This window comes from Priapulus caudatus, unplaced genomic scaffold (assembly GCF_000485595.1).
Source record: "Priapulus caudatus unplaced genomic scaffold, Priapulus_caudatus-5.0.1 Scaffold52, whole genome shotgun sequence".
NCBI classification, from domain to species: domain Eukaryota; kingdom Metazoa; phylum Priapulida; class Priapulimorpha; order Priapulimorphida; family Priapulidae; genus Priapulus; species Priapulus caudatus.
In genome coordinates this window covers 424,678-434,496 of record NW_014577113.1, presented here as the reverse complement: position 1 = coordinate 434,496, position 9,819 = coordinate 424,678, and the positions used below count along the sequence as shown (strand labels likewise).

The following is a 9,819-nucleotide window of genomic DNA, read 5'->3' as shown; positions in this document are numbered from 1 at the left end:
TCACTCACTCACTCACTCACTCACTCACTCACTCAGCTCACTTCACTCACTCAACACTACGACTCACTCACTCACTGCACATCTCACATCACTCACTCATCACTCACTCACTCACTTCACTCACCAGCTCACTCACTCACACTCACACTCAGCACTCACACTACACTCGCTCACTGCACTCACTTCACTCACTCACTGACTCAGCTCACTCACTCACTCACTCACTCACGTCAACTCACTCACTCAGCTCACTCACTCACCTCACTCACTCACTCACTCACTCACTCACTCGACTCACCCAACTCATTCTTTTTTTTTTTTTTATTCTCACATCACTCACTCACTCACTCACTCACTCACTCACTCACTCACTCACTCACTCCCGCACTCACTCTTTCTCTCTCGCACACACGCACAAACACACACACATTCCCAGACGCACACACACACACACACACACACACACACACACACACACACACACACACACACACACACACACACACACACACACACACACACACACACATATGACGTCTCGTTATCTGTATCACTATACGTATATGAATCTGTCAGAGGCTAAGTGGAGTAAGCGTAATATGGTATCGTCTGGAGAAGTGCTCTTCTGGTGTGTTTTAGATATGCGCCGGGTTTGCCTAAACTAACTATTCACGCGTTCGCATCGTAACTGCCGTGTCAACATCCAAGAATATAGGCGCTGTTCATGAGCTTGCGCGAGCAAGTAAAAGGTGTTATAGAACCATTATTCTTTTATTATATAATTACGTATTTGACGCCGTTGTGTTTACTACAGGAAATCAGTGGTGGCTGGCCACTGCTCCTTTCGCGGTCACTGGTTCATACGAGGTATGCAAGAGAATTTAGGAATTTGTATAATAATTTCCGCATTAACTGTAGAAAATTAGAATATGACTGACCTTGCAGCGCATAGGCTATTTTATAATATGCTGCATATAATATAAAATTGTGGAATACTTATCCACATATCCAGCTTCCTCCACACCTGTCTTTTTCTCTCTCCTTCCCATTACTAACCTTCTAGCGATATTATCAGCAGTAGAAGCAGCGACATCAGCAGCAGCAGCAACAACAATAGCAGGGATAGAATTAGTTAGATGAGCTACGATAAATTACTTAAAAGTTTCCTTTCGCGCTGATGCTGAGCGACTGAATTAAAAACATTTCATTTGTGTCATTAGATTATTATCGAGGGAACTGTCGGCAGTAGCTGGTTCGGAGACATTTCTTTGGATGACGTCATTGTCTTCGATGGAGGTTGTCCACATACGAGTAAGCAAGTACTACACTATATTAAGTACGTCACAGCCTATCACTATAAGCTGATAAAAATTGAATATTTGGCAAATACAAGAGCCAGATGGTTATATATAGTTGTTGATCTTTTGGGTAAGGATGATACGAGATCGCTTCTTGATTAAATAAAATTATCTAAAAAAATGTATGCTGATCTTCAGAAACTCTGGAAGCAGATTTTGTTCTCCCAGCCTTAATTCACACTAGGTAGAATTCAAAACACTTCATATTGATACTGCCGCTATGGCATTTTTAAAGAATGACACAAACACGTCGATTTCGCAGAACAATGTTTGACCACTCACACCGTGTGTCATTCCAGAACAGTGCCATTTTGAACAAAACTTCTGTGAGTTTACTCACGACAGCACGGCCAAATTCAAGTGGAAGAGAGGTCAAGGTGGCACGCCACAGCAAGGCACTGGACCCACGTTGGATCACACTACCAACACGACTACGGGTAAAATGTATTCCATTGTTGTTCACACTTGGATTGGATATTCGTTCACGCATGGCTATAATGAAGATTCGTTCAATCAATCGTCGAGCTACTTGCGCATACACAGAAAGAGATTTTCGCGCTATTTATTTCTATCCTAAAACTTTAGGTTTTGAGGCTTTAAGTTTTGATAACAGTTAACTTACTGATCACCCGTTATCGCTGTTGCAGACGAGGGAACAGATGTGAAATCGCCATTTCCCATACTTTTTGTGCACTGGTATCTTACGGCATGACATATTGTGTGCACCCGCAGGTTACTTTGTGTATATTGATCAAGTGCGGAATCCCGTCGGGTCTAAGGCCCGCATGGAGTCGATGCAGTACGACTACACCCCGGTGGGCGAGTGTCTTGAGTTTTGGTACCACATGACTGGCAACGTAGCAACGCTGAACGTCTACCTGGAGGAGAACAACGACCGCGGCAACGCACTGTGGACCAGCCTGAATGGAAACATGAAGAACAGGTGGTACCACGAGATGGTCACCATGAAACCATCCGCTGCGCCGTTCAAAGTAAGCTCCATGTGTATTATAGCGTGTATATGTGTACGTATATATTATATTAGCGTGACGTACTGTAGTATAATGTGATAAATTACAAGCCATTTCAATATTTGAAAGTTTCGAGCGTATGTACGTTCAGCTACTTAAAAGACGCGTTCACCGTGCAAGGGTACATGTAATGTAAGAATACGCATCTATAAGAAAAGTGTATAAAAGGAAAATTACCAGCCCAAAAACGAAGAATTTGTAAGAGATTAATAACACAGTGCTTTACGCTACAATTCACGTCAACTTCACATTTGCCCTCACCACCTCGCAGGCTGTGTTTGAAGGCGTCATTAAGTCAACCAGTGGCGGAACTCTCGCCATCGATGACGTCTTTCTCATCAACGATATATGTCCACCGAGTGGCAGCTGCACATTTGAACGCCACATGTGTTCCTTCTACAATGACTTCGCTCCTGGAAATGCCACCTTGCCCTGGCTCAGAACCAATGGAGCAACCAACAGCTATTACACTGGTCCTTCTGTTGATCATACGCTTGGCACTGACCTGGGTACGCCGTGGTTTCTGAAATAATATGTTGCTCCACTACGAAGTGGTTCGTCCAACCAACCGTGTTTAACTAAGATTGCCTAAGTTGGACGATTAGACTACTAACCAGCCAAGTTTGAATGTTCCATACTAATCTAAAGGCATGGACGTGTTCTTTAAATTATTTCATAAATAGTTCTATTGTTATAAATAGTGTTCATTACACATTGTTTTAACGTCTAGACCAACCTTTAGTGTTTCTTATCTGGTGTAATTTTGCGATGGCCATAATCTATGGGGTTCTCTGGTTCATTCGCCTCCATGATTTGCCGTATACACTTACGCACCTACAGGTTACTATGTCTATCTTGAAACCTCATCACCTGCGAGACCTGGTGATTATGCTGTATTGTACAGCGATGAGATGCCAGCCACATCATCTATTTGCCTTGACTTCTGGTACCACATGTATGGCTCAAGTAAGCAAATATTGTTTCCTATTAAGTCGACACATCCTCTATGTCTATTTCGCAGATGAATTACTACATTATATGTGATCGTGTAATATACGAATGCGTCATACTTTTTATGCGTTATGCATTCAAGCGTTAATACCTGTGATTTTTTTTATGTAGTAAGCCATATTCCATATGCAATGACGTAATAAAACGCATAAATTTCCTCAAAAGTAGATAATATATATATATATATATATATATATATATTTATTTTTTCATATGTGTATATATCATAGAATCATTTTATTACTACTTGTAGAAATACAAAATACATTTTATTTCAGCCACTGAAAAGCTGACCGTGTACCTTGTGGACGACGCTATCACTTGGCATAGAGACGGAAAAATTTTGTTCAGCGAGACTGGGAACCAAGGCAACATATGGCATCATTTTGCAATATCGGTTACAAAGACATCTGCCTACCAGGTATACTAATTATTAACGAACCTAGCGCAGGTAAAGTAACGCAGGTAAAGTAACACAGTAAAGGTAGCGAGGGAAGGTAGCGCTGGCAAGGTAAGACAGATAAAAGGCAGCACAGATAAAGTAACACAGGAAAGGTACTGAGGGTAATTTAGGTGAGGTAATGCAGGCAATGTAACGTAGGTAAGGTACTGTAGTAAGGTAGTGTAGGTAAGGTAATGTTGGTAGGGTAAGGCAGGTAAGATAATGTAGGCAACGAAGTGAGGCATATCAATGCGATGTAAATCGGAAGCACTGCAAGCACAACGGAAAATAATATCGGAGACATACATAAGAAAACCGGCCTTAAAGTAGGCCTATCACATGTGAAAACAAATTGTATGAGACAACTTACCATACTCCACGCTATTTTTAGCAAGACCTCTATTATTCCAGATATAATAGTAGAGATAGGTGAGGATTCTTACGTATTAGTCAGGTTAGGTAGGGTTCTAATATCTATGCTTGCTAATATTTATCTCACAGATTGTGTTTGAGGCTGTCGTGGGCAGCGGTTACACCGGAGACATTGCGCTTGATGACATATATTTATACCCGGGGTCGTGCCTAGGTGACACGACAACAACGGACATAATTCCAACCAGTATTACCTACCGTACGTTGTGATATTTTACGCACAGTAAAACTATCATTTTATCTATTTTCAAAGTCGGTACCTATTATATATAGTAATGCTGTATCATTTGTAATTGTGCAAACGATGTCTATTAGACTCGCCTTTTTACTTCTTTTAAAATTTTATATTTATATATCCATTCATTATAATTGTAAGCATATCTACAAAATGCATTAATAATTGTTCACATGAATAATCGATAAATACAATCGATCAAATGCACCCTATATATATATATATATGTTTTAATATATGTATATGCATATGAATTTACAGCGACGTCGACATATGACTGCACATTTGACAGCAACAGCATCTGCCAGTGGGCGAACGATACGACAGGCGAGATCACGTTTATTTTAAATAATGGGCCAACAATGTCTATCTACACAGGCCCAAGCGCAGACCACACAACGGGAACAGAAACAGGTGACGCCACTATCATAACATGGACTACTGTGACGCTATTTGACATGGTCATATATGACTCTTATATCCCTATATGTCGATGTTGAAAAGTCATATGAGATAATGCCGACGATATATGGAGATTGAGAGAGATATGCGTGGACAGAACCTGAATTAATGTTCGAAATGACACCATTATTAGGATTGATGATTTCTATTTTTTTAATTTGGTGGATGATCACTCTTACTGTTATACGGAAGTTAATTTCTTGTAAAAGTGCACGAATTAAAGATATATGTGAACGCATCCATTTACAATATTTAGTGTTGATTACGTACGCTTTTACTATTGCATCGTCATTCCGGGTCATGTTTGCTAGGCTATTACATCTACATTGAAGCAAGTAGCACACCGTCCGGTTCAAAGGCGAGAATCATTAGCCCTGATATCAACATTGACAGCACGGGTGTCTGCATCAAGTTCTGGCATCATATGTTCGGTGCTGACATTTCTGATTTACACCTATATGCCATGCAAGGTATGATCCATTCATCGGGATTTACTACTACATGTATATCGTTTCTACGTGAGCACAATGCGTACACCCCCCCCCCACACACACATGCGCGCGAGCACGCACGCCCGCTCCCCCAGACCAATGTATAGGTACTATATGCATGGTTAATAGCCAACGGCGAACTGACCACGGTCAACTGCCCTGCTGGAACACAAACTGCGCGTGATATAATATTTGCACATAAACATGTGTCTTCATGATTTCTATGATTTCACACGTTCATATGAAAAAGAGAGCGAGAGAGTGCGAGAGAGAGGTGTGGGTGTGAGGGCACTGAGAGAAGAATTAAAGAGAGAACGGGCAAGAAAGGGAGAAAGGAGAAGCGAGCGAGGGGAGGGATAGAGGGTAAAGCTGGGTTTCTACTGCCAACTTTGTGTTGGCGAATTGGCGAATAGGACCAACTTCCTAACGCTTTATCAACCGTTCTATGAACTCTGCAGTGCGTTTACACTGACGACTGCGAGTTTGCCAACTCGATCGAGCGGTCAGCGTCGACCGCGAGCGAGGTACCGCACTCGCGCAAACACTCGTGCACAGTCACAGAGTCCGGATGCCACGAGGGCAGTGGATTACCGGAGGGGTTGCCCATTGAATTTGTCCATGCTCGTGTTGCCGACCTCCTCTTCATGTGCACGTGCATGCGCGTGTACCTTCCCCCGTGTACAGCAGGTGTACGTGAGTGTATCTGCCGTACACAGATGGACATGATCCGCACGCGTGCATGTATACGCACATACACGCGTGCGTATACATGCATGCGCACACGTACACGCGTGCATGCACATACACACGTGCGTGCACATGCGCGCACATACACGCGTGCACGCACATACACGCGTGCGTATACATGCATGCGCACACGTACACGCGTGCATGCACATACACACGTGCGTGCACAGCGCGCACGTACACGCATGCACGCACATACCCACGTACGTGCACGTACACGCGTAAGCGCACATACGCATGCGTGCACATACACGCGTGCGTGCACGTACCAGCGCGCGCGCACGTACACGCGTGCGCGCACATACCCGCGTGCGTGCTCGTACACGCATGCGAGCGCGCACATACACGCGTGCTTGCGTATACACGCGCGCACGTGCGTATAAACGCGTGTGTTCACGTACACGCGTGCGTGCGCGTGCACGCGTGCGTACACATGCACGCGTGCGGTCATGTGCATCTGTGCACGGCAGATACACTCACGTGCACCGGTACGCAGGTGGAAGGTACACGTCCGCGTGTATGAACAAGCATGCGCGCGTGCACATAAGGAGCTCGGCTGCACGTGCTTGGACCGGTCTGCCAAGTGCAGCTGCCGCGGAAGATAGAAGGATACTTAAACTACTTTCACATTAATAACCTAATTTAGGGTTAGTTTAATTTTCATCAGGTTCATTTCTACTGCTAAAAATATGAGCACTTTTGTCGTATATACATTTGTGATACTACGACTGATTACAATGCGTCTCTTCTCCCCCCCCCCCCTCTCTCGCTCTCTCTCTCTCTTCTCTCTCTCATCTCTCTCTCTTCTCTCTCTCTCTCTCTCTCTCTCTCTTCGTCTCTCTCTCTCTCTCTCTCTCTCTCTCTCTCTCTCTCTCTCTCCTCTCTCTCTCTCTCCTCTCTCTCTCTCTCTCTCTCTCTCTCTCTCTCTCTCTCTCTCTCTCTCTCTCTCTCTCTCTCTCTCTCTCTCTCTCTCTCTCTCTCTCTCTCTCTCTCTCGCTCGCTCGCTCGCTCTTTTTCTATATCTCTCTCTAGCTTTCTCTCTCGCGCACCCTCTCTCTCTCTCGCTCGCTCTCTTTCCAGGCCCGTAGCCAGCTTTATATTGGGGGGGGGGGGGTTCGTTTTAAATGTTGGCAATTTGTGAGGGCACGAAGTCAGCGAAGCGAGAGAGCATAGCGACCGAGCAGGGGGTGATTCCGCTGAATGAAGGAAGGTTCAGCCCAGGGGCGTAGCTACGGAATTCAAATTTTCTGTGCCCCCACACCAGTGCCCCCCACTGAAAATTCATGCTTGATAAAAAAAAAATTGAATTAAAGACAATGCCGTTAGAAACAGTATAATACAAAGAAAAGTTATATATTGTGGCCCCCCCAACGAAAATGTAAGCTCCCCCCCCAGTGCCCCCCGCTGAAAAAATCCTAGCTACGCCACTGGTTCAGCCTACGGTGCTGACCAATATACCCCTTCTGGTGGCTTACGAAATCCCCCCACCCTGTTGGCACATTCCTGTATCCGCCAAGAGATGCGCCAAGAGTACGAAACACGTGCTGTTGTTGATCGAGGAATGCGAACACTGAGCTCTATAAATTTATTGATAATTTATTGATAGTTATCTATATTATCAAGAGCTAATAAATACCTTTATTACTTTTATTAGGTGTTTATTAGCTCTTGATATTATATTTATATGATTGCGACTCTTTCTTCTGATATTTTTTCTAGCCTGGCTATTGTATTTGTGTTTCGATCAACCGGACAGTCATTCCAAGGGGATCATGTAAAGTAGCCTCGTGCCCATAAATATGCTCTCTAAATAACATGCAGCTTTCAAATTAACCCGGACAGTAGATTCGCTAACACAAGGTGGACTCGGCTATATTCTTATGTGTATATATAAATGGGATATATATATATATATATATATTGTATGTATATATAATTCCCATTTATATATACAACATAGAATATAGCCAGTCCAACCTTGGTGTAGCGAATGCTACTCCGGTTAATTTGAAAGCTTGGCATTTATTAGAGAGGCATATTTATGGGCCACGGAGTACCGTTACATGCCCCTGTGGTTCATGTCAGTCATTTCATATTGAAAAGCAGCTAGCGCTTTCGTGCAGTAGGCCTAGGCGGCTAGAGACCGAATAATTCTGTCCGAGATAACGTTATCTGGGACAGAATTAATTCGGTCTATATATAGGCTACCGTGAGTACGTGGCAGAAACCCGGCAGATCAACATGATAGCAAAGATCGTTCATGCAATGGTTCTTTGATGACAGCTTAAACCGACCAGGCTCTCCGACTAGTAGCCCGACCAGGCTGTTCGACGGATTGTCTATACAACCTGTATATTCTAACCCTAGCAATACCGTTTCTTGGAGCTATCCGACTAGTTACACCGCGTAGTAGTGTTAAGCGAGATGGGAACTTGTGGCTATAATGACAGCATATATTATTATAGATAATTAAATTATAAATAAAGCGCTGTGGCTATATATGCCCGGAGCAGCCGGCAAGGGTCCTTTCGTTTCCCATATTGCGCGGCAGTTCTTAACCCTAACTCTAAAACAACTAGACCTAAACCTTAAACAAAAACCCTACTCTAGCCCTAAACGGGCTAACCATAACCTAATCCCTAACTCTAACGCCTAAGCCTTGTTACTTGAGATAACGCTAACGGAATTAAAAAAAACTGGGCCGGAGCATTTAAGGCAATCGAAGACCGTGCGCCGGCAGCCCGTGCAGATATAACGCGCGCTGCCGGGCATATAGCCACTGTGTATAATAAAAGTAACGCAGTGGTACGGGTACGGTAGCCGTCGGTCGATGAGATTCTTTCGGCGCTTACGAGCTCTCAGCGTTAGGGTTAGGATTAGGGTTAGGGTTATGTTAGGTTAGGTTTATGGTTAGGCGTTAGGGTTCATAGCTCAATCTAAACTCTCCAACATCGTGAATTTATTTCACCAGGCGTTATTCTCGAAATTCTGGCCGCCACGGCCGCCATCTTTGTCTCGTTAAGTAATGAAAGCGAATGGACTCCCGTACCCGGTAGCCTCGAGACATTAAGCATACGGGCTACCGTAAGCCCCGTAGCCACTGCCCTAAAAAGTAACGTCGTTGATGATGTTTAGGCCTACCGCCCTTGTAATATTGCTGTACTGAGTCTTTTCGTGACCACTCGTGAAATATGGTACGTATACCCCTGTTGAGCATATAATATGATATAACCCGGTCGCTCAGGCCAAAGACCAAAATCCTTTAACTGGACATTGCGGTCCAGTAAAAAATGAATTTTTACCGCAGACCGAATAAATAGAAAAGTGAATATGTTACTGACCAAAAGAACTAATTGAAACATTAAAGGAAGAGTTTACTCTAGGTTCTAGGTTATTTTCAGCTAAATTTATGTTATAATTAACCTCCATAAAAAGTTTCATGTTCAATTCAATCAATTAGAAATATTTTTTTTTAATAAATGTTTTAAAACTACCGACCTACAGTTTGATTGCAACGGACGTTGAAGCAACTGCAAGCGCACGATCTGATAAGTTGGCGCAAAACACTTTCCAGCCAAGGGCTACATGATCGAGGGTGTTTCTTATTTTA

The 9,819-nt window shown here is 43.5% G+C and overlaps 1 protein-coding gene across 1 annotated transcript in view; it reads left to right on the top strand.

Annotated features, from left to right (window-relative positions):
* LOC106820905 (MAM and LDL-receptor class A domain-containing protein 1-like) overlaps positions 1-2,671 on the top strand; it is a 35,484-nt gene extending 32,813 nt beyond the window's left edge. Inside the window, exons 23-27 of the mRNA XM_014825505.1 lie at positions 815-867; positions 1,221-1,311; positions 1,658-1,795; positions 2,091-2,363; positions 2,661-2,671. Of these exons, the coding sequence (XP_014680991.1) occupies positions 815-867; positions 1,221-1,311; positions 1,658-1,795; positions 2,091-2,363; positions 2,661-2,671 (566 nt within the window). The remainder of the gene's footprint in view (positions 1-814; positions 868-1,220; positions 1,312-1,657; positions 1,796-2,090; positions 2,364-2,660) is intronic.
* Positions 2,672-9,819: the final 7,148 nt, after the last annotated feature.